At 37.0% G+C, this 25,812-nt stretch overlaps 1 protein-coding gene across 2 annotated transcripts; it reads right to left on the bottom strand.

The window, feature by feature from the left end:
* Positions 1 to 25,812, bottom strand: LOC105418495 (rho GTPase-activating protein 23-like). 2 transcript variants are annotated; one of them, XM_011618036.2, is made up of 23 exons: positions 25,587 to 25,812; positions 16,694 to 16,885; positions 16,450 to 16,480; positions 16,132 to 16,224; positions 15,797 to 15,875; positions 15,663 to 15,717; positions 12,962 to 14,240; positions 9,953 to 10,061; positions 8,715 to 8,754; positions 8,479 to 8,616; positions 7,047 to 7,355; positions 6,891 to 6,949; positions 6,114 to 6,220; positions 5,224 to 5,339; positions 4,793 to 4,945; positions 4,611 to 4,689; positions 4,456 to 4,529; positions 3,642 to 3,731; positions 3,442 to 3,567; positions 3,318 to 3,362; positions 3,131 to 3,224; positions 2,541 to 2,572; positions 1 to 1,301 (listed from the first exon to the last, which is right to left on the bottom strand). In XM_011618036.2, exons 1-23 carry the CDS (start codon positions 25,602 to 25,604, stop codon positions 1,257 to 1,259), a joined length of 3,363 nt encoding a protein of 1,120 aa, XP_011616338.2. In that variant the 5' UTR covers positions 25,605 to 25,812; the 3' UTR covers positions 1 to 1,256. The 2 variants fall into 2 exon arrangements, with proteins under 2 accessions (XP_011616338.2, XP_029704812.1); XM_029848952.1 differs by having other exon boundaries at positions 5,224 to 5,336.

Below are 25,812 nucleotides of genomic sequence, written 5' to 3'. Positions count from 1 at the left end.
TGTATGTATGTATGTATGTATGTATGTATGTATGTATGTATGTATGTACGTGTGTGTGTGTGTGTGTGTGTGTGTGTATATATATATATATGAAGTATATATATATATATACTTAAATCACTTAAACCTTTAGGGGTTCATCTGCTGTCTACTATTACTAAAATGTTTTAATTAAATGTACTTGTAAAATGTCACTGTTCTCAAACTCTATGAACCTAATTTTCATTTTTAACACATGACAATTTGAACAACATTTTTCAAAAGCAATTATTTTCTGGGATATCCCAAATATCACCTTAACACCTTCAAGCTACTCACTTCATTCATTTATTTCATGACCAAAGGCCCATCTTAAAATGCTCCTTTAATGATGTATGTTTTTTTTCCTGAAACATTTTTACTTTGAAAGCATTTGAAAAAATTAAAAGTGCAACAATCTCAAACTCAATATATGATTATACACACAATGAACATACTAGGTCATTAGGTTTTATACTGGAGCATTCACAATTTAAATACCTTCAGTTGGGCTGTTGTTGAGCTATGATTGTAATTAAGCATAGGTAGAATTTAGCAGTTTAAGCATTGATAGATGGATGGCTATTGGGTGCAATTATGTATCAATTAATAGAATCTTTAAAGACCTTGGTCAGTTCCTAATTCTGATAGCTGTCATTACCCTTTGTCTGGGCCTTTCTATAAAGCTGTTAATTTAAATGGAGACTGATTTCAAACATGAAAAATGCAGAAAGTCAGAAAGCTTGCAGACCCTCTGGCTGTTTTCACATAAGCCCCCACATATTAATTTAGATTAAAACATAATCATCAATACTAATACTTTTTTTCTTTAATGCATGTGTTATTATTTTGCTTTCACTTTGTCATTTTGGGGTATTGATACTAGGTTGGTCATTGTTAATAACAACAATGACTTTGTGGTACGGCCATTATCTTGATAATAACAGATTTAATATAAATTAAGCTGAATAAAGGTTGAATTGCAATGGAAACACACATGATGATCTGCAGTTTATCCATTGAAGGGACTTCCTCAACAATATTTAGGAGATCCATATGATCTTTCTACCTATATGCCACCAGTGCCCTAGGAGAACCCTCAACACATCGATGTTGCCTTGGTGATCCTTCAGTTTAGTTTGATTATCTCCTTGATCTATCTCCAGGTCCAGATTCATGGGTATGGGTCTGGTCCACCCACCACTCATCTTACCCTCAAAAACCGTAGCTGACTGGTATTAGGTTGACTGTTGTGTCTTCGAATCATGGTAGAGTCTCGGAACCTATTGGGGCAGAAATGAAAAGTGACAGTGTAGCATTTTCTGGTCAAGGTGTGCATTTTACAATGGGGAAAGACCATAAATTTTGGGTAAGGTTTTTAGGTAGGGGACCTCAGTCTCATGGCATGACCCAAACATGAATTACAATTTTCTTTAATTTCTCAGTACTGTGTTTCTGTGGCTGTCCTTAGCCTTAAGTTATTTTTTTTATATTTATCTTTGTGTCCTGTTTTTCATCACATTAATTTTTGTTGCTGGTTTTGATATTGACATATTTACAGTCAACTTCAATGCAGATCACAGTCAGCAGACTCAGTCAATAAACTTGAGCCAGAAGAAAACAGCAATCAGTTCTTACTGTGAAGGTTAAGGAAGCTGAACATATCAGACTTTAGTCATTTAGATATTTCACATTCCAGAACCTTGTACAATTCAATCAAATAGGTATGGAGTGATAAAAATAAAAAAGGTCACAACTATTTTTCTCACATTTAGCTAAATGAGACAAAATCTAAAATTACAAGTCTAATGTAAATCTAAATATTTTATAAATCTAAATGTTAAAAAATGTTAAAAAAGTAAATCTTAAATGTAAAGCTTCACATCCTATCTCAAAGACCTCAGACAGTGTGCACAGCCTCAAACACAACTGATCAGTGGACAACATGGCTGTCACCTCCAGTCCTGTCTATTTCTGCTACCTATCAAAAGTGCTACTCTGTTCTGCACACAAGCAGTACATTGACACTTTCATGACTATAAATATTTGCTCCATGAATCTCAAATGGTTCATCACACACATGCATGGTTAATATGTAGCCTACATTGGATAAGGTTGGATATTGCCTTTTTTTTTCTTGAAAAGAAGATCGGATAGTTGAATAATAGATTGCATACACCATGTTGCTCGAAACATTATTTGATAGGGCAGACCTTCAAATATGCACCCCCTAAAATATTGATTAAAACATAGAATAAAACCTTTCAAGAATAATTTTTCTAGGGTAATGTTAGCACAAATAGATGTTGCCATAACTAAGGTAAAAAGGACGGGGGCTGTCTGCTCTAAACATTTACATTTAACATTTATATTCATGTGTGATATTTGTATTTACATTTCACATTTACTTTTAGACTTTGTCACATTAAGCTAAATGTGGTGAAATTAGTTGTCTCATTTAGCTAAATATGTGATGCCGTTTTCACATTCAGTTTCCATAAGTAGACCAGATTGTGTCTTACCATTGCCTTAAGCGAGTGACTGCTGGTTGAACCTATATGAAAGAAATAACATGAATAAAAACCCTGTTATAATTAGAATCATATTTTGCCTATCAGCCTCAGAAAATAACATCTATTGTGATTCTTTCTTTAAACATAAATTTCTGCTTTCTCAAAATAATTGGCAACACCAAGAACAAAGTAGGAGGACCTGGTCTACCAAAGTAGTGATTGTAGCTAGACACAGACTGTAGAAAAATACAGAACGTACAAGAGGAAGGACTACAACATTTTACATTAACATTTGTTATTTAGCAGACACTTTTGGCCAAAGCAACTTACAGGGAGAGGCACAACCAACCAAACCACTATGCAATTGAGACCAATGTGAATAAAATATAACTACTAGATTCATCGAAGTGAGCTGTTTCATGGGGTATATAATCAGATCGGATGAATTGCAGGTTAAGAATACAAATACCTGTTCATAGAGTGTCCTTTCTCTAGTCCTGTATTTATCTATTGATACATTTAAATAAATATCTATATTACAGTTAGTATTGTGAGTTGCATGGTACCTTGAATTTAACCAAGTAACGATTATTACTTACCCCATCCCTCTGTAGGCATCCCAGGTCTACCAATATTAGACAACAAGTGATCAATGTTAGGCACAGGCAGCATGCCTTGCTTGTCCTCAGGAGCCTAAGCAGATTAAAACAACACAAACATCCAGATACTGATAATGTACAAATCATATCAAAACATCAATTTTTAATTTTTGTATGTTGAACTTACCTTGTATTTGTTATCTAAACATTGGTTAGTGAAGAACCAGTCATGCTGATTAGAAAAAAAAAAAAAAAATTAATGCAAACTTAATACACAGAAAATACAGATTTACAGATCATCGGCTTCTCACATGCAAGATAAGTGTTTCCACTATTTTATAGCGGTCGGGCATATGGGTGACCATATCAATCATTTTGTCCTCTGATGTCCTCACTAGAGTGGGACCAAACACCAGAGCCAGGTTTCTGGGCTCCATCTGAAAAAAAGTAACATTTATATTTTGTTTCATTATCAATGACCAAAAGGCCACATAAAGAGGAGTTAGGTTACCTTATTCTTTTCAGAGTGCTCTGCCACTCTCTTCAAATGGCCCACTAAGAACTTGAGTGTATGATAATAGTGATCTGGAAGACCCTGGATCTGATAAAGACCATGCAAAAATGGTAATTAGAATGTTCAAAAAGTCAAACTGGGGCAGAATATAGAATGTGTTATTCATGGTGGTATATGTAGGCAGGACATAATAAAGGCTTTTCGACTTCTAAATCATATTTCTCAGTAAATTGAAGGACCCTCAAAAGTATTACCAACATCATCCATTGTAAAAATAAATAAATAAATAATAATAAAAAAAAACACACCCAGCTTCCCCTGCCATGCCCTGTTTGAAACTTTACTTAATAGCATGCCAAACAATCTTATCTATTTAGCTGTCTGTCTGTCCTTCTGTCTGTCCGTCCATCTGTCCATCCAACCACCCAACCGTAGAAAGGTTTAATTACAGCAGTTTTTGTGCAGAGCAGACTGCAACAACTGTAATTAGGCCTTTTATACTATGTATTTCCTACAAATCCAGGCAATTGCAGAACTTCATTAAAGAGATGCAATTACTGACAGCTGCAAATTTGTGCGAAAATAATTCTACAAATGTTGATGGATATCAGCAAGTGAAAAGCAATATCGAGGCAAAAGGACACATCCCACAACACAAAGCTTACACTATCACATTACCATACATACATACAAACATACAAACTCTCTAGAATTCTGTGAAGCTGATGCGCTGTCTTGATCAGATCATGACATGTTTCCAGTATATGTTCTGGGTGTAAGCATTAGTTTAATCTATTATCTTATGGTTTACCAGTTTGTTCAAGGTCTTCAGCCTATTATCTGCATCTTCTATCCGGTTGGCATCAATAAAATCTCTGTATTTATCTGTGAACAGGACATAGGTACAAAACATTAACATCATTATCACAACAGGGACAAACTGACAATAAAGGAAAAAAATCTGACCATCTGTGAACAGTGGTTCAGGCAATTTCCTGAAAAAGGATTTCAGCACACTGCTGATGACGTTTAGGTCCTGCCATCTCTGTGGAGACAGTATGATAGTTTATCATTCCACCCATCTCCTGTAAATAACTGATATCATGTTTTTGAGAGAATTTAATTTTCCACTACTAATTTCCACAAACCTCTGCAGCAGAATTAATGTCCAAGCCCTGGTTAAGATAATCCTGCAGGTTGGACACCATGGCATTATTACCTGGTACCCTGTAAATCCCTGTGCATTCCAAACCTGAGGCCTCAACCATGCCACAACAGATCTCCACAATTAGTGGAACAAACTTTGGGCAGAGGCACAAAGGTAAGGAGATGGGCAGTGACAGTAGATGAGAAGAAAAGTGAGGGTTGGGGGACAGAAGAACATGAAGATAAGGCAGTTAACTCTTGAAACTGAGATAGATAGATAGATAGATAGATAGATAGATAGATAGATAGATAGATAGATAGATAGATAGATAGATAGATAGATAGATAGATAGATAGATAGATAGATAGATAGATAGATAGATAGATAGATAGATAGATTGATTGATTTCCATATTTTAATATATAGAATTACTTTATGATTAACAGCAGGTTGACAGTCCTCCAGACGAATGCCAAACACCTTTGGACCACTAGGTTTCTTGGTTTTCCTGATGGCACTGATACCCCAAAGTGCCTTGTTGTCATCTGCTACAAATACACACATTTTTTTTTATTTATTTACACAGAAAATGCATGGTGTAAAAACATTTTTTTATGAATAACAGTCAATGCTCAATGTTATACATCATATCACATCTATCAAATCTGAAACCATGGGCATCGGACAGAAAAGGGTTGATTCCCCCTTCTTGGTTGGAGGTGAGTTACTGCTCCAAGGGGGGGGATCTTCCTCACAACTGAGGGAAGGGTGTATCAGGAGATTGACAGTTCTGCATCAACAGTGCTGTCATTTGACCCCTCATTTTGACCCCTGAAGTCACATCTACAATAGAGTGGTATAAAAAACACTTCAAGGTTTGGCTAAATATATTGCTATAACTTCAATTCAGAATGTCCCAGACACATAAAAAAATACAACATTATGTAGGAAAAAAATTATTGTTATCACACAAATCACAGTTTGTGTAGTAAAGCCCCAAAAGACGGCATTTTTGTGGCAAGAAGTCCACCTTTTTCTCCCATTAGCAGGCCTATTCAATTGAGCACTAAAAGGACTCTCTGCAGGTAACTTGCCAATATCCTAACAAAGTTTCACCAGATCTCATCAAAATGTACACAAGTACATGTTCAGGTCTCCTCTTTTTCTTACACACAACATGTTTACTTTATTCTTCTTCTTCTTCTTATTATTATTATTATTAGTAGTAGTAGTAGTAAAAAGACAAAGAAATATAGGACATACAGATAGAAGCAGGTGCAAATGCAGTAAGTAAACACTTTTGCTAAAATACGCTAACATACCTGTTCCAGAGACTTGGTTCATAGAGCAAATGTCAGTCTTGGTCAGGAGGAAAGGAAGCATCATATGATACGTCCTGGTGGATGAGACTGGTTTACCAGCTGTCAGACTGCACACATTGAATAAAAACACATATTGGTACATGTTTTGTATTATTCAGTTGTGAATTTAAACTTTTAGCACATCAGAAGATCATGGATGTATGTTCCTGGAATGTAATAAGTGTAAATGTTGGTTTTAAAATACACTATCTAGTTGATAAACTGTGATCATAGAAACCAATCTTGCTTTTAGACTCTCTTAATCTATGAGCCTGCTTCACCCATCATATAATTTACTGTGTTAGAAATTGCTTGTGTTAAGTAAACACTTAAATTAGATGACTATGTGTATATCTGTTTTCAATAAATCCACAGCATGGCAGACTCAAGCAATTAAACAGCAACTTAAATTTAATGACATATTTCATCACAATAAACTACTTCATTAATGTTTTAATGGTAAGATATTTATTAGATTTTTGTTTTATGCCATTTTTTGGATTATTACTTAATAAATTACACATTTGTGCATGCACGTATGCCTATTATTCTGGTCTACTGATTACAATTCCTTTTAAATAGAATAACCTAAACAAAAGTATGACTAAACCCTTGAAAATAACAGCTTTTAAATGTCTTTTATATTATGAAGAAATTCAGTCAGAGATAATATTTATATAAATTCCAATCATTTTAATATGTATGATTAATTAAATGCTTGCTTAAATACAAACTCACCTGTGTTTTCTGTTGTCGTTCAGCTTTTTGTTGATCAGTGACAGAGAATAACTGATCTCCTGCAGTGAACAAAGATTTCAGGTCAAAAACATCACTGTAATTCTTAGTATAATAGAGTTCTAATATAATATATAGTAGCTTCAGGTCTTACTGTACCTCGTTGTCAGTCTTGCTGTTCTCCCGGATCATTTGGATCCAGGCCATCATGTCATCCTGGTCCTCTGCCTGTAACAGGTATTCACATAAGTCTTGTGTGGTCAGCCGCAGGGTGTGTTTCCTTTTGGTGTCACTGTATGCAATGTCAATCAGGCACCCATGGACGCTGATTGGAGGATTGTCTTCTAGTCTGGTGCCTGACCCTGCTTCATGAAGTACAGCCTCTCTTTTGTCTTTGTAGAGGAAGAGTGAATGGGCACGAAGCACAGAGAAGACACGCTTCCAAGGTCGCATGCTACCACCTGCTTTCTACAATAAGGATGAACAGAGGAGAGACTTTTTAATTTAAATTTCAGATTTTACAATGCAAAGAGTTCAGCATCAAATAAGTAAATGAATTAGAAGAGTCATAATCAAGTATGTCTTATAACCTACAGACATACCATAATGCTTAATCATTTAAAAAATTACCACAGTCACCTTCAGTGCAGTTGTGTTGGTTTGCCATGTTGTCTTCAAAAATCCAACTCACTTTAGCTGTTAGTTAGATTTTTTTTCACAGACTTTTGACTCTTCAAACGGTAGAGATTAAAGTAAATGAGAAAAAGAAAATGTGGAGGACACCTGCCCATACTCCCAAATCTGACTGTCCAAACAAATTCACCCCAAGCGAGATTGACAAGACTGTAATGCGAATGTAATGCGACTGTAATGCGACTGTAATGTGAAAGTGTGTGATTTTACATGTGTGATTTTACATTAAAAGTTTATCTTTTATGGGACGTGTGGAGGAGGATAAGAGGATGAAACATTGGTTTGAAGGAGAGACTGACATTTGCCTGACAGAATATAGACAAAGATCAGGATTTCTGGAATGATGTTACTTGAACAGAACAGTGTAAAACTGAATTACCGGTATTTGGACTTTAGAACACAGCTCATCTATTGTATAAAGGAACTATAGCATTCCGGAAATAAAGAAGCTCACGTCACCACAACAGAAATGAGCAAATAAATGTATTTGAGGCTGCTTGAAGGACTTATTAGACCATCTAGAAAAAAAAGAGATTAAAGCTAACATGTCGCCTTAACCTTTGACTCTAGCCTTCTTTTCAAGGCTAAAATGTCCTCTTTATGACTGCTGGTTATCTGAGGACCTAAAGTACTGTTGCCATTCCTTTTTAACCATATAAATGCATATGTTGTTGTGAATCCAAATTGTACATTTAGTCAATTATGAAGAGAGGAATGATTACAAACTGAGTCACTGTCTAAAAAAAGGAATATGAATTGTAATTTAGTTACTGGTCATTAAATTTACCACTGACAATTGAGCTATGGTGTTTTATGGTGCCAAAGTAAAGGATCAGCTAGTTGATCAGCATGATTTTGAGGTGACACATTTTCATGAGTGTGCGTTTCAGATATGTACCTTTCTTTTTTCTGTGTGAACCTGTTTGTAGTGCAGCCAGCCCTGTTTGCAAACATCACTGAAGGTTACTGTTCTCAGGTCAGAAGTTGAGTGGCGTTTGGACCAGGCTTCCACCTGGGGCTGCAGGCTCGCCGCATACTGCGACACATTGAAAGTACATACAATGCATTTACTTGGATTACAAAAGTGAAGTAAACTTTATACAATGGAACATGTGGTAAAGAATAATAACTTACCCCATAGGTGAAAAAGCTCTTCACCCTTTTTGGTAGCTTGCTATAGAACACAAATTATATAATTATATAACATAAAGAAACTGCCTTTGTCATAAATAAAGATACTGACAGTTTGAATCTTGTTAGTAACATCAGATTCCTTTTTTAGGGCAAAAAGTGAATCATGCTATGGCCGTACTGTGTGAAGAAAACTAAAAAACTTTGTAATTTACCACGACAACTTGGTGCAGTCCAAATATGAACACAAATCAAACGGCAGTTGGTGCTCTTTCCGTAATACAAATCGCAATATATATTTGTTTAGACTGAGACCACAATTAAATATGTGACCACTGGACCTGATTGATCACTGTATATCTGAGTTACAGCCACTTAATATTTTCTGGCTTAACCACGTAACTCTGCCATGGCCACAGCTGCTGATGAAACTTCATAGCTCCGCAATTTAGCATTGTCTACTGATTAAGGGGTTCAAACATGAAAACAAAGCAATTAAATCTCTAGGAGGAGTTGGCTAAAGCAAGAGCCCTGAAAAAACGTGCCAAAATCACACATTCAACTAAAAATTGTTGAATTACTGTTAGATGTTAAGCATGGCTCTAGCAGACTCTTGGCAGGTTGCATAAACAGACTGATTTTCATGCAGGTATAGGTGCTAAAACCATATCTGGGGGACCCTGCTGTATGTGGGCCATGCCTGGGACCTAATTTTGAGCACATTCAGGCCCTCAGAAAGGGAGGGTAAATTAAGGCTTAATTTAGGGGGAGAATAATAAAAAAGAAATAGAATATAGGCGTCCTCAGCCAAGTCTGTATGGGACCTTTAAATTAGAGAAAAAATTCAGGACCACGCACCATTCAGTGCTCTGGACAAGAAAAAAAATTCTACCATAAGATAAGGGTTGTGCTGACTCCAATGATGCATATCAAAGACAGTGTCTTAACCTGGCGCAAAGTGTGGACACTACCAAGAAATGGACACAAATGGGACACAATGCCTTGCCAATCTCTACTGGAGGCACATGAGAATCCAGAATGTAAGCACATCTCATGGCTCCTATCAGAGTATCAGGCTAAGTGTCAATTAGAATGCCAGAAGACAAGGACATGTCCTGATCAATTCTGCACTGTGCTGTGCTCTAACTTGTGATTTTCTTTATATCGTAATATGTGTGGCTTGTTATACCTCTAAATGTTTTTAGTTGTCACATTATCTATTTCTTTAGTTTTGCACTTACAAGAAATTGTGACTATCTTCTCTCACAGTGTTGAGACCCTCTTCGAAGGACTTGGACCTCCTTGTGTTGATAGCCAGCATATATGAAGAGCGGCGGTCTTTAATGTGGCCTAAAAATCGGCAGAGGTACACTTGAACAGAGAAATATGAACACAATCCAAATACAAAGTTAAAACTGCAGAAGCAGGGCAAATCTTGTATTATATTTGGTTCTTCAGCAGTCTATTTTTCGGGGAAACCATAACATAGAGACCATCACTAAAGGCAATTAATAACCACTGACCTATAATGTTATAATATTGATTCTTGTTCCTCTATAAAGGTCTTGAGAACAGTGATCTGGACTGCTAATAGCAAGTGGAAAACATTTTGTCCATCATCCAAAATCCAGTTGACTCTTTGCTAGACCTTTGCATTAACAGTACGTGTCCTGGAAGAATGAGAACCTACATGGGCATAACAATTCATGGTCTAAATTGTCTACTTTTTCATGATCAATTATTTCTGAATGTTTTATGGTGGCTGGTATGATTGGAATGAATTAAAAATGATTTAAGGCCTTTTCTGCAAAGTTCTCCTGTCTATTATTTAATTATTTAATTAAATTAATTAATTATTTACCAGTTGCTGACAAAGGCCAGACTGAAAGACAGCACAGAGGCACTACTCATGGCTGCACAAGAACAGGCCCTGAGCACCAGAGCAATAGAGGCCAGGGTCTACCATACTAGACCAAACCCCAGGTGCAGATTGCGTGGAGATGCCCCTGAGACAGTCCAGCACATCACAGCAGGGTGCAAGATGCTGGCAGGCAAGGCATACATGGAGCGGCATAACCAGGTGGCTGGCATAGTGTACAGGAACATCTGCACTGAGTATGGACTGGAGGTCCCAGGGTCAAGGTGGGAGACACCCCCGGAAGTGCTGGAGAACAAGCAGGCCAAGATCCTGTGGGACTTCCAGATCCAGACTGACAAGATGGTGGTGGCCAACCAGCCTGACATAATGGTGGTGGATAAACACCGGAAGAAAGTGGTGATAGATGTAGCAATCTAAAGTGATAGCAACATCAGGAAGAAGGAACACGAGAAGCTGGAGAAGTACAAAGAGCTGAAGGAGGAGATGGAAAGAATGTGGGGCATGAAGGCTACAGTGGTTCCAGTAGTGATTGGGACACTAGGGGCAGTAACACCCAACCTGAGTAGATGGCTCCAACAGATACCAGGAACCATATCAGAGATGTCTGTCCAGAAGAGCGCAGTCCTAGGAACAGCTAAGATCCTGCGCAGAACCCACAGACTCCCAGGCCTCTGGTAGAGGACCCGAGTCTGAAGGAAGGAGGCACCGCCCAGGAGGGCAAGGAAGTGTGTGTGTGTGTGTGTGTGTGTGTGTATGTGTGTGTAAATCCACCTTCCACTGATTTATCCCTTTAATATCCTATGTCATGAAAAATGCATATTTTCATGAATGTCATATAATTGGCCAACGGTGTCTTTGGAGACTCCTTGAGACCCCATGAATTTTAGGCAGCAGCTGCTGTGCCACAACTGCTCACTTCTCCCCTGTGTTAAATTCCACAGGAAGAATATTTAGAAACTAAAAAAGACGATAATTTTTAACTCGTTATTTCTCCTGCACCCTTTCAGCAAATCTCACTAACGTACACATACATAAAAAATGGGCATGAGCAGTTTAGCTGACAGACAGTGTGCGGTAGTTGTTGTGTGCCAAGGGGTCAGTTAGCTGGGTAATAGAATGCAGTTTTTGCCTGTAAATATATAATAGCCATTGTAATAAATAAATACATAACCATTCTGATTGAGGCCCAATTTTGTGTTTGTTACATGAGGGTGTGACACTTCAAGGAGTGTTCAAGGAGGGACCAGTGCAGTTTCTTAATGCCTCTTTTCTACTAGCCCTTTTTTCCATGCTGGGCCAGACCATGCCATGCCAATTTGCTTTTATTTTTGACCAATTTGCAGTTACCGTATTTTCCGGACTATAAGTCGCACTTTTATCATAGTTTGTCAGGGGGTGCGACTTGTACTCTGGAGCGACTTAAATAAATACATTATTACGGAATTTCACATGTTCGTTATTTTCACACTGACAACCAAAAGAGGGCGCTCTAGGCGTGTGTACCTGAGGAACGAGTTCCTTTAGCGATGCAGAAGCGGTGCTTTGTCTATGGAGTTAGACTTGATTGTTTGGTAAACTTGCTCGGCTGTTCTTTATGCTATAGTTATCTGAATAACTGTTAATATGTTACGTTAACAAAGCAGACACGTACTCAGTTCGTTGTGGGTCATGTAGCTGAATTTGTTACGTTAGCATACCGTAATGCTATTGCTAATCCATGCTAATGGATTGCTAATTGCCTTTCAAGATTAAATGTATGTTCTTGGTCTCGGATTTTATCAAATAGATTTTCCCCCAAAATGAGACTTATTGTCCAGTGCGTCTTATATATCTATTTTTCTTCTTTATTATGCATTTTTTGGCTAGTGCAACTTAAACTCCGGAGCGACATATAGTCCAGAAAATACGGTAGTTGTTTTGTCACGTTGATCTGCCCTTAAGATGGACCTTCTCCTGAGAGGGGCCAAGGTGTGCTGGCTCTGCAAAAAACAGCCCACACTGATGTCAAAAAGCCAAAGATTAGCCCTAAACTAGCAAAATTCCACCCCGAGCAGCCTTGGCTTCACTTGGATAGTGTAGGAATGTGAATACGAGGAGAAAATAACATATAAATGTACATGTTAAATTTTTTTTACGAAAATAAATACATGGTTAAATCTGAAAATGTTTTTGCTCAGAATCGTTGATACAACTTCTAACATATTAAAACGTGACTAAAATTCTAAAATGTTGAAATCAAAATTCCATAAAAATTAGATCTAAAACCACACTGCATGCCTGAAATTAGTGTGAAGTTGGTCTCCTACAAAGGGTTGATTGAAGGGTTTAAGTGTTATAACTTTTGGCTGACAAAAAGGAAAAAAATACTAACCTATTAAGGGAATAGAGGACACCAAGTTGAACGCATGCTGAGCCAAACTACTATTTGTCTTAGAAGAGGTACTGGCTTCAGAAAATTCAGATGCTGGCCCTATTATGTGGGGCTTGGGTGAATGTAAAGATGTGCTGTTGGGGGGCTGCTGAAGGGTCTCAATTGCATTTTGGCATCTCGAAGTAGATTTAGTCCTCAGGGAGATGAGTGCCTTGTCCTCTTCTGGCAGTGAATGTCCAGGGGAAAGGTGAGATGTGATCTCACGATCTGCAGGGTGCCAGTGTTGAAGGGGACCACTGTGGTTGGCCTTTTCGAAAGACTGAGCATGCTCCATAACGTGACATTCAATAGAGAAGGGGTTGCAGCTTTCATCACTGTCAGGTTTTTCTTTTGCTCTCCTTGTTTGAGGTTCAGCTATTTGACCTGATTTTTGGCCTGTAGACTGAGCTGTGGCTGATGTTATGGGAAAATAGGAAGGTGGGAGGATTTTTTTTGACGCCATTGATGATTGTTTGTAATATGGTAAAATCGGAACAGAGGCTTTGGATCGAGATTTCACTGAACATTTGTAGTTGTGGTTGTACTCATCATAGGCTTTCACCAGGCTCTTTGACCACGACTGACTCACTGATGCTGGCACAGCATCCTGTCCCTGAAGCCAGTGGGGGCTATTAGAGGTAGCAGCTGCCTGGTGGTGATATAAGAGAGAGTTTCTCTTGTGATACTCTACAGAGCCTGTGGATGGGTCAAATGAATGTGCTGGTCTGAGTGCAGGTCCAAGATGGTCATAAGATATGATAGAGTGGTAGGGGGGAGTGTGTTCATTGAGCTTGGCCCGGTTGCTGCACCAGTTTGAAGGGGTCTTGCGGTAAAGAACATCTGCTTGTGGCCATCTGTGTGCTGGTACACTGCTCTTTCTCGGAGGAGGCAAGGTGGCAGAGGCAATTGCAGCATTGTGGTTGAAAAAATGGAAGTCCAATGCATTCATTGATGAAGATGAGGTGTCACAGTAGCTATCTGGACTCAAATCAGTAACACAGTCACCAAGACCTCCAGGCCAGTCGGAGATTGCAGCATTGATGGGAGGCTGGCAGTTATTCAGGTGGCGCTTAGTTAAGTTCTGGTAGCACTGCCACTTATCCAGTGGTCTCCGAAGGGTTCGTATGGAATGAGAGCAGGTGGGTTTAGTGGCTTTGTAGCTTTGAGTTGTGCCCTCAGGCAGGTTTTTGGTCTCTTCTATAGATGACTTATTGCATTTAAGGAGATCTGTGGAGAAACTCTGTGGACCAGAGAGAGCGAGACATCAAAATGAGCTTGACATAGAATTGTGACACAGGTCAAAGACCAAAGAAACTTTTTCTTGTTGCAACTGCAAATACAAAAGATTGTGCATATTTTTATGCCCTAGTTTTCTCTCTGCATTTCTTGTCTGATTTTTTAAATATGGTAATTAAAATAAAACCATGAAACTAAAGATTTTTTTTGAAAAAGAACAAATTAAACAATTAAAATAAAACAATTCATTTAAAAAGGCTTGAATTGTTGATATTTGACCACTCTCTTTTTAAATGTGCTTTAAATCCATCAGGGTCTGGGTTGATTATTCTAGTACCGTCTCTCCATCAAATGTTGTGAGGAGACCGTGTGGATCAAGCTTGTCTGGTCAAATAGCTGCTATGAAACTATTACTTCATTTATTCAAAATTGAAGGCAAACTGAATCAGCATGGCCACCACAGCATCCTGCAGCGACATGCCATCCCAGCCGGTTTGCGTTTAGTTAAATAATTTATTTTTCAACATGACAATGACAGCAAACGCCTCCTGGCTATGTAGTAGCTACTTGACCTAGAAGGAGAGTGATGCGTCAGATGACCTGTCCTCCACAGTCCCCTGACCTAAACCCAAGTTAGATGGTTTGGAATCAGATAGACTGCAGATTAAATGCAAAAAGGCCAACAAGCGCTCTTCATCTCTGGGGTTTCCTCCAATACTGTTGCAAAACCATTTCCCAACTACCTCTTGAAGTTCATTGATAGAATGCCAAGTGCACGTAAAGCAGTGATCAAAGAAAAGGGTGCCTAATTTTTTTTCTAAAATGTAAAACATTTTTTGAGTTATTTCACACCTTTTTGTTTACCGATTAATTCCACGTGTTCAGTTATAGTTTTTGATGCATTTACTGACAACATACAATGTAAATAGTCATGAACATTAAAAAAAACCATTACATTAAAAGGTGTGTGACTAGTAGTGTACAAGTTACAGCCAATTACTGATTTATGCCAAAACAGCTAAATTCACTATGCCACCATGACCAAACCCTCTAATAAAAAGTGACATCTGATCTGTTCAAACTTGTGGGAGGCATTTGTTAAAGATCGAGAATTGAAAATGGCATTAACATCCTCCTTGAGGCTAAGCTTTTTTTTATAAGATTTTGATAATAATAATATTTTGATAAGTTTTTGATTTTTTATAAGATTTTGCCCCAAGGAATGGTGCAACAAAAACTCAAAGCATTTCTATTTAGCTCCTTGATCATTCATAGGACCTCAAAAAGCCAATTAACTGGGGGGAGAATAATAGAACTATAAATAGAGAGATAGAATAATTCCTGCAAAAAAAACCTGGCATCCTGCCAGTTGGTGCTTGGGCCCTAAGTGGAGAAATTAAGAAATTATAGGCAAGATAATACTCACCATCTGCAAATCATCCAAATCTTTAGGCAAAACAGAGAGCTCCAAATTGTTTTCACTGCAAAGATAATGAAAATTGAATATATGCAGTTGAAAAAAACAACAAAGCTGAATGATAAATGTTGAAGCATTTGCACCTGCATTGGATGAGCATCATCACTTGAGAGTATGTTTTCCCTAGAATATTGTGTCCATTCACCTTGACCAGTCTATCACCTAGACACAGACAAAAGAGACAGAGAGAGAGATGATTGTCAGTATGCGAAAGCAGCAATTGAGAGAAAATCCTATCCTAACATTGTACACAGCATTGTTGCTTGACTGTGTCTCTCATTTGTAAGTCACTTTGTATAATTGCATCTGCTAAATAACTGTAATGTAATGCAATGCAAGTTGTATATGATGACTTTAGCCTCTTCTTCGTTACATATCTTCTAGTTTCTTTGTGTAGTTTTTGTGTGTGTTTTCCTACCTTCACACAACCCAGCTTGTTTTGCAGGACTATTTTCTTTAACGCTCTTCACAAAGATGGTGTCGTTTGGCTTCAGGGAAGAGTATTGACTTTCTGTTTGAATATATCCACAATGGAAAATTTAAATATTCTCTTTACTAGAAATCAAGAAAGCATTCCTATTACTACTAATTCTGGTAAGAAAAATGGTAGTAGGTAGTACAGTATTAACTGCAATGTCTAGAATAGCAAAATACAATATGAAAAACAATAGTACAACTTGTTATAAAATAGGTAGAAATATTTATAGCACATGATGCAGAAATTAAAAAAACGTACTTTTTGGAGTTGAGTTTCCATTTTCTTTATCCTGTGGCAAATAAATAAATAAATATAAACACCTGTAAAGACTGTGTGCATGAATGTATGTGTTGTGAGTGTGACGTAGTGTATACAATGTTTTATGTCTTGTAACTCAATCTTTTCTTGACTGTCCTGGAATAGACAGTCACCAGTTTCCTTTTTTAAACATTTTTACTTTTCATTCATATGCACTGGCACTATTGGAAACAAGTCAGCTTACCATGATGCTGTGAATATCAGACCCTGGTGGGTAGACAATAAAATGGCGCAAAGTAAAACCAAAGTCCTGTGAGTTCTTCTGAAGAATAAGTGTTCGTGGAGCCGGCCGCAATAGGTTCTCCACTTCTCCTGATGACAGTGGCTGGTGCCTCTTTTCAGTCGTCAAAACAATTCCATCCTTCTGCTCTTTAGGCTGGTAAAGAGGAAAAAGTCTGTGACATGTTTTTTTTTTTTTTTTTTTGCTCAGTATTGACAGTATTGACGTTTTTTTCTTGTATCTGCCATACATTTGTAATGTACTGCTTGAATATACCGGTATACACATTAACATATAATTTGTATATGAGGTATTTCATGTATATCATGTATATACATGTGATATATAGGGACATAAAAACCCACAACCCTCTTAATTAGCATATACACCACCTGCAGTGATGCAATGCTTATTTTAAAAGTTACCAATGGTATATTATAAATTATATATGAAATATTAATTATATCTTACATTCAAATACACAATCTTGAGTTATTTCTCTCTTGCTCTGTCTTTCTCTCTCTCTCTCTCTCTTTCTCTCAGACCAATCTGTAGATGGAACCTACATGTGGGGTTCCACAGGGGTCAGTCCTTGTGCCTATTTTATTCAGCGTGTATATGGTGTCTCTTGGCCAAATTCTGCAGAATGCTATTTTTATCACAAAATGCAGATGGCACAAATGTATCTAGCGCTTTTCTGAGATAACCTGGTTCCAGTAGATTTTCTTTTCAGCTGTTTAATGAAAGTTAACAAGCTTTTGGCAAGCTTTCTTCGCTGTTTCAGTCCCGCAGGCATGTAACCATGGATTTCTCAGTGATTTCTGTGAAGGATATTCCAAAGGAAATCATGACAAAATTTTGGAGTAATAGTTTGAAAATATCAGAGAGAACTAGACAGAAAGGACTGCAATGTTAACTCTGTGTTTAAACATTATTAACATTTAATTAATCTTTTCATTAAACTAATACTGCTCTTCTGCACTATTTAATCCATATGCAACATCTCCAGTTGTGTTTTTGGTTTTGGTAATGGGAAGATACCCATACATTCTGGATAACTCTCATCGGACTTGCAAGTCACGCACACATATTTTGCTCCACAAGCAAACGATTGCCAGGTCCATCTATCTTTGTTATCACTTCTAACAGACTGACAACATATGATTGGCCAGTGGCAGTTCGAGGGCGGGTCTTAGTGAAGGATCAATTGGATGAACCAAAATGTTCTACAACATATATGGACAGAAATGAGGATATTGTCTTTGGAAATAAATAGAAAAGGACTCCTGAGCATAAATACCTTGAGTCATTGTCCCTTAAAATAGTCCGAAACCTTGTTGTGCTGACAGACTCATCTGACCATCAGCCAGTGTCAAATACATAACAAAACAGCTTTTTACCAACTCAAAAGCATATCTGAGTTTTACATTGCAAAAAGAACAAGGAAAACTGATCCTTTCATTTCCAAATAGCTGGAATACTTTAAAGTCCCAGTCAGATTTTAAATAGATTTTTAACATTTTTCTACCGGTCTGCCAACTGCAACATGGCTTTCGACCACAGTAGATTAATTAAATATCAATAGAATACAAGCAGTGTATAGCAATGGGAGTTTCCAAAAGAACATGGTGATCCATGGTGATTTAGCTTTTATCATACACAGAAACGAAAAAATGTCCACATAGCTGAAATCAGTACCAAATATGAATCTCTTTAAATCAAAGTTGAAAAGATTTTTCTTTGTATGTGCCTATGATTAAGCCAGTTTTCAAGTATTTTAAGCGCATTACACTTTGTTCTTTTAATTAGTTTAAAATAAATTATTTCAATTTCTCTTTCATATCCTAAATCAAAATGATTTTAATTGTGACATTGTGCTTGCTTTGTTATTTTAATGTTTGTTCTATATAAAGCACATTGAAATGCCTTTTGCATGAAATCCGCTATATGAAGTAAGCTACCTTGCCTTCCCCATTATGAACAACAAACTTCAGTACTCTGGACCTTTACCATAAGAAAGTAAACACACAACAGGCGATATTGTGCTGTACAGTGTGGTATTTGCCTGTAGGCTCGCTAGAGACTGGAAACATTTGCATTGAGAAATCAAAATAGCATAGCAGTATTAACCAGACCAGTCTTCCCAAGCTGGTTGATTCATTCATTCTGCTTACAGGGCCATGCACAAAAAATACAGTTTGAATAACAATTTGCCCAGTTTGCAGTTTGAACAATATTTGTGTCTGCTCTGTCTTTCTCTATTTAATCTATATTCAGCAACACAATTAGGCGATATCTAGAGGGCATAAAGGCAAGCAATGCTTAAACGTTAGGATCACATATTGTGATTTATGTTTTCATAAAAGCTGATTTATGTTTTCATAAAAGCTGCACAAATAACGTACTGGATTTTGTGTATTTGACTTCTTGTATGTTGTGTCACATTTGCTATGTTATCCATTTTGTACATGTCCATGAAAAAAATTTGAAACCTTTGAGAATTACCAATTTCCAGATTGACAATGTGAAATTTTTCCAAAATGACTTTACAGTTACAAAATCCACAAAAACTTGGAGGTTTACACCTCAAAATAAGTGCCATATGAAATGATAATTAAAATTACTACCATACGGATATTTGCCTATGCTACTTTGGTATCACTAAATACATATAGAATAATTATAAAACATTTTCTGCAATGCTGGTTTTCCTCTTACCAAGGTCGACCTATGGTGCTTTATGTTCCTCTGGGAGTCCCATTGTTGTATAGGAGTCCGTTGTGGTGAAGCAGAAGGGGACAAGCATCTTAAAACTGCCATCCAAATACACCGAGGTTCAGCATCACTACAGTCCACTCCAACAGAACAATAAAATTTCCATTCATGGCCTGCTGGAGTTGGTGCACTGCCTGACACCTTCAGCATGGCAACACCGGCTATCCTGAGATTGTAATGAATTAAATGTTGATCTGCAGTCTTCAGATCCTTACTCCACGATGCTGACACATTTACACAAAATATTTTCTACAATTTTTTGACATTGTCACACCACCAACACACACATATGTATTACCAGTTTAAACTTAACTTGGTTTTTCAATTTGATGCATTGTCTTCGCTTTCAGCCTGTCCTGTTTTTAGATAAATAATATCCAGAATTGAATGCAAGTAATCCATTTGGTAAATGCCTTTTCCTCAGAGTAGAAATGTCTTCATGTTAAAACAACCTTCTTGCGGTGGCTGATCATCTCATGAAATTAAAAGGTGAATTCCTTCAATTTGGAGATTGGAAAGTGTATCCGGTATTATGATCCCAGAGAGAAACTAACTGTTATCCTCTGCCTTTGCTTTGGTCTTTATAGCCTCTCTATTTTCATTTTCTCTCTCAAGTCTATTTGCTGTCATTCTGACTTGCACGCTCATTCCATCTCAGTCACATCCCACTTATCAGCCCATTGCTGGAAAACACATCACTGGAGCTCCCCATCAGTCCTTTAAGGTTTATACCCTGAACTAAATCATAATTATTTTACTTTATATAAACTGACTTTTCCCCAGTAAACAAAGATAATAATGAATTAAACAGAGGGGGAAGCCTCGTCATAACCCCAATACCATATTGAGTACAGTCTCTCCTGAGGCATTTGACCCTAACAACGCTCCCTAACTACACACCCTAGTCATCACATACTGGTACACATATTGGCATAATAAGCTGGAGAAAGGAGAATATACAGTTGGGTTCATATGTTTACATACCCTAGCAGAATTTATTAAATATTCAAAGGACTTTTTTCAAAAATATGATTGGAAAATACTATGCAAATAACTTTCATTTCATTGAAAGATGCTGGCCAGGTGAAGGCATTTATTTTCACGTAGGTATCTGTGCAATAATTCATTATGATAACTGAAATCACCTAATCAAATGTTCTCATACCCTTAATATAATCGCATTAGTGGTGGCAAGTATCTACACATATGACTTGTTAAATTGCAATGAGTATCTGTGTATAAGTAGCCAGTGTGTCTCTTGGCTCTGAATGGAGTCCAGCAGAATTCATGCAGCGCTGAACAGATTTTTGTGATATGGGGAATGAAAAATATTTGTGCAAGGTGCTGCCCAAAAGGTAGTTGGACTTGATAAATGAGGAAAATGGATACAAAAATATATCCAAACGCTTGAAAGAGTCAGTTGTCTTTGACTTAAAAACATAGATTTTAGCCATGACAACCCTCAAGCAAATTCAGCTGAAATACGTTAAGTTTGACCTTCAGTCACTAAAGCCACATTAAATGAAGGTTCAGAAGTCACCATCATTGCCTCCTGGTCTGCAAGACAGGTCAAAAAGTTACAGGATTGGAGGCTTTTTTCCCCCAAAAATGGAGACCTTTACATTAAATAAAAAATAAAGGCCATCATCCCTATCTCTTTCAATTAAAAAAAAATCAGTTTGATATTTAGTGTTAATTATGACATACATTGTATGCCTATGACTCTTTTTGTAAGCACCAAATTGAAGAGTACGCTCAGAAACTGTCAACAGAATCTTTATGCGTGTGCACATAAAGTCATGCTGTCACTTTGGTTTCCAGAAAAGCAAAGACGAAAGAGACTAAAATAGTGTGACATCTCTGAAAACAGGATCCCATAGCACTTCATCATCTTCTATTGTCTCTTCTCCTTTACAACGTGAATCTGTATTTTTCATTGTTCATCATTTATAGCAGTCTAAATTCATTTCCTTGTTAAATTTTAATAACTTTAGAAAATCCTTAAAGTTATTTGTATCAATGAAGCAACATTTTTTGTTGATATGCATGTTTACACTAAGCAATATGGTTTTATTTAGTATTCTTTCTGTGTTTTGATAAGGGAAACCAAATAAAAGTATCAGCGCTCTATTGCTCTTGGTCATGGGGATTTGACATGGAGAAAATTCAGCCTTGTATGTGTTTCCATTAAACAAGTTTCAGCGTGCATCATACCTTGTTATGCCCTGTGCTGTGTCATTCCATTCTTAGTGAGCGATACTGTGACTCCTTCTTTGTTGTACTAGTGTATGATAGGGTATTTGCATTGTGTTGGAAAACAAACTGTTCTATAATGTATTATTTTGAATTATACGAAAGTCTTATGTTTTGACATGTTATTTCGACTTTTATCCTTGACATTTCAAATTTGTTCTCGAAGTGCAGGATGAAGAAAACCTACCCCCTCATTTTTTTTCTCATGGGAGTCCCTAACACTGTAAAATTAAGCTGTGCTGGTTAGAAGAACTATTGCTAGTCTTGGCTTCGTTTGACTTAAGTAGAAAAAAACAATCAGTGAACACAGACCTTCACCAAGCCAATATTTCCCCCATATCTTGTGACTTGCACCGTAGTATAGTATATTTATGATAGTAACACTAGGTCACATAACATAGTAGGTTGTTTGATGAAAAAGCCCATTCATTGCCCAAAGTCTCCCTGGAATCCAGAACAACACCTAGATAAAATAACTGTTCCACTCATAACCTTTCAGTTATTTTTCTAAATGTAAGATAGGCAGACAAACATAAAAATGCAGACTGTTTCATAACCTCTGTGGAAGATATAAAAATGTATATTGTCTATTCGATATATTGCAACAAAAACCTGTAGAAGTAATGTTTTAAAATGAGAAGCTGGAGAAATGAACAGTTTCAATTGATTACTGTCAGCATTTTCTCCACAATGACTTTTCTTTTCTTCCTTCTGCATACAGTGTGAAGAGTCTTTTCCTCACTGTGACAGCTCATCATCAGAAAGGTCAATAATGGGAAGCGCGAGTCACACATAGAGTGTATGAGGTGAGCATATGCACATCAGACATGGAGCGACAGATGATGCATTCAAATGGCTCCTGGAGTTCTCATTAATCTCAAAAATTGAATCACCTCTCTGAGACAAAGACCCACCAGTCTTTGAGTACTGAGTAATTTGTCTGGTTTTGGTTCTTTACTCCCAATAATAATCTTCAGACTTTGGAAAGACTTCAACTACTTTTCCATCAACATAAATTTGATTAAATAATAATTGAATAAATATGTCTTCTGGTTTTAAATAAAACCAACCTAACCGAAAGCAATAATCAAATATATCAATGAAAAAATTCTCTCCATTGCAGAAAAATCTACACAGCGACAACCATCCAAGAATGCATCTGAGAACATTCACACAGGTATCATCTGGAATCGCAAGGACACTGTGTTGAGTGCCATTTTGATTCAATGTGGTTTTGCATCACTTTCCAGACATACTGATTTTTTTGTCTTAAATTTCTTTACTTACAGTTAAATCAAAAGTATCAGATGGAGCACTGTTGTTAACATTTGTTGTTATTGTTCTGATATATCTGGTATATTTTAAGTATATTTGTTTTATATTATATTTTGATCTATAGTTCTGATCTAAGTGCTGTAATAGAAAAGAGTACGGTAGTTAATTCTAGAAGGGAAAGGTGGTTTTTGTTCTTTGAACTTTATATGTTCGAAAAGTCTGACCTTGTTAAGTCTAGCAGGCAACATGGAGGCCACAGACCTGTTCTCAGGTTGTCAAATATTTGCAGTCAGCTGTATGAAGTAGACGCTACAATGAATGTAAATCAAAGGAATGTCCCAACCAGATACACAATCCTGTGTGTGCGAATGTTTCGCTGGAGTGAGAGATAGTGTCAGTACAAATGTTAGTCACTCAAACCCTTGGGGGACACACATTATGTAACAGGGTGTCAGTCAGTCAGGCAGGATGAGAGTTTGAAACCACTGCATAACACTTTTAGTTTTAGACGTTACAGAACCTAACTTTAGTGACCTCACAAGTACAACTATTGCGCACACATGTTTATATTGTTTTTTAATACAACATGTCAAACAGATTTTTGGATTTTAAAATTATCTTATTTTGATTGATATAAGACATTAAGAGTATAACGAAAAGCAATCTTTGGATTGATGGTTTAGGGAAAAAAGATTAGATGATTTTACATTGTAATATTTGTAATAATTTAACTTGATTTGGCACTTGAACTTTAGTGAAAATGGCTACTGACTAACCAGTAGAGTAAAACAATAATGGTACAATAATTAAACACACTGTGTTGTAAATAATGTACTTAATTGTTTGTTAATTCTGGCTTCATGGCTGATTAAATGGCTAGCCTACTTCTTGCACTCCATCATATGAGTGATGCTGGTTTGGCTAAATGGTTAAAAATCCTATGCTTACAATGGATCTGTAGCAATGTTAGATAGATAGATAGATAGATAGATAGATAGATAGATAGATAGATAGATAGATAGATAGATAGATAGATAGATAGATAGATAGATAGATAGATAGATAGATAGATAGATAGATAGATAGATAGATAGATAGATAGATAGATAGATAGATAGATAGATAGATAGATAGATAGATAGATAGATAGATAGATAGATAGATAGATAGAGACACAGCCATCTGTCTGTTTACCACAGTAACAGGGGATTTTGCTAAAAATCTAGGCCATTTAATCCTCCACTATAGCGATGAGAGAACATGTACATTTAGGATCTGGCCAACAGAGGGCGACCTGGTAAAATAACCTGGTTTTACTTCCGTCAATCGATGAATCCAGTTCATGTGAATTTGTATCCAAGTGATCCAAGCAAGTTCCAACCTAACCTAACCAAACCTAACCTAACCTAAGCTAACCTAAACATTAGGGGGGGAAAGCACTTGGACAGCACTTTAACTTAATCATAACTAATCATAACTTTATTTAAAATTATGGATATCAAGACCAATATGGACACTAAAATCATCTGCGATGCATAAATTGAGCATTTTCTTAGAATGGAAGAGTAACTGTGATGTTGGACAAAAGAGAAACATGACAAGAAAACATCAAGTATCAAATGTTTTCTTAAATTTGTCCCAACTTACAAAAAATGTCCTCAATCACGCAAGAGAGAAAATAGAGATATGTAGCTTTGGTCATGCCATTTACAACTCACGATTCATCTGAAATAACAACAGCAATAAAAGTATTCACAGTCTTGCTCTGTATGGCTTTTAGTGCTTGTGGAGAACTGCTAAATGATGCAAACATTGACTCAGAAATATTTAATACATGCAAATTCCTTCAAGATTTTATGATTTTTTTCCAACTTATTCATCTATCCATATTCTGCTACTTTATCCCTTGATATGTTTGTGGGGCAGGAGAGCCTATCCCAGCTGCTTTGGGGTATACTCTGGACAAGTTGCCTACTTACAGTATCATGCTGTTAACATTTAGACAAACAAGCATTCAGATTCACATTCACACCAAAGGTCAATTTCGAGTCACCCATCTCCCAAATGCATGTCTCCAGACTGTGGAAGGAAGACACCATGAAAGAACTGTCATGGACACAGGGAGAAAATGCCAACTCCCCCAATAAAAAAGCCCCTCGCCCCCAGGAAATTCAAACATGGAATCTTTTGTTGTGAGGCCACTGTGCTGAAATGTGTGTACCAAAACAGACAACAGTTTGCCACAATCAGCAATGCAAAAGAGCTTTTAAAATCATTTACAGTTCTCTGCATATATTTGTGAAAAACCGAGTTATCAGGTTGATGTAGAAAAAGATTTCAATTTTTAACAAATACCAAACAGATGAGAAGGTAACAAAGGGGGGATGCTTCTATGACACTCTCACAGCTGAACCGTTCAGGTGATTTCAGATATAAATACATATTAAAACACAGAAAACATGCAATTATGTCCTGTCTCTCTTCGTGTGTGTGTGTGTGTGTGTGTGTGTGTGTGTGTGTGTGTGTGTGTGTGTGTGTGTGTGTGTGTTCTGACCTGGTCCATAGTGTTCATCAGGACATAGAACGGAGTCAGCTCCTCAGCACTAGTTTGTTGAATGTATTTGTATGATAATAGGGAGAGTTGCCTTTAACGAGTCTATGTAACGCTGCCCTACACCAACAAAAACACATATTCCACCTCTCCTGTAAAAGGACTATCACTTGTTATTTTCGTCCCTACCGATCCTGTCCTCCTTTTTCTCTGGTCTAGCTCTGCCCAC

Source organism: Takifugu rubripes, chromosome 1, assembly GCF_901000725.2.
Source record: "Takifugu rubripes chromosome 1, fTakRub1.2, whole genome shotgun sequence".
Taxonomy (NCBI): Eukaryota; Metazoa; Chordata; class Actinopteri; order Tetraodontiformes; family Tetraodontidae; genus Takifugu; species Takifugu rubripes.
Note: the sequence above shows the minus strand (reverse complement) of the source record. Positions and strands in the feature narration are given on the sequence as shown.

Coding starts and splice junctions, on each gene's coding strand:
- LOC105418495 (XM_011618036.2), bottom strand. Junction 16,225..16,449: donor TGGAAACTCAACTCCAAAAA/GTACGTTTTTTT, acceptor ATATTCAAACAG/AAAGTCAATACTCTTCCCTG. Junction 8,617..8,714: donor AGAGCTTTTTCACCTATGGG/GTAAGTTATTAT, acceptor AATGTGTCGCAG/TATGCGGCGAGCCTGCAGCC.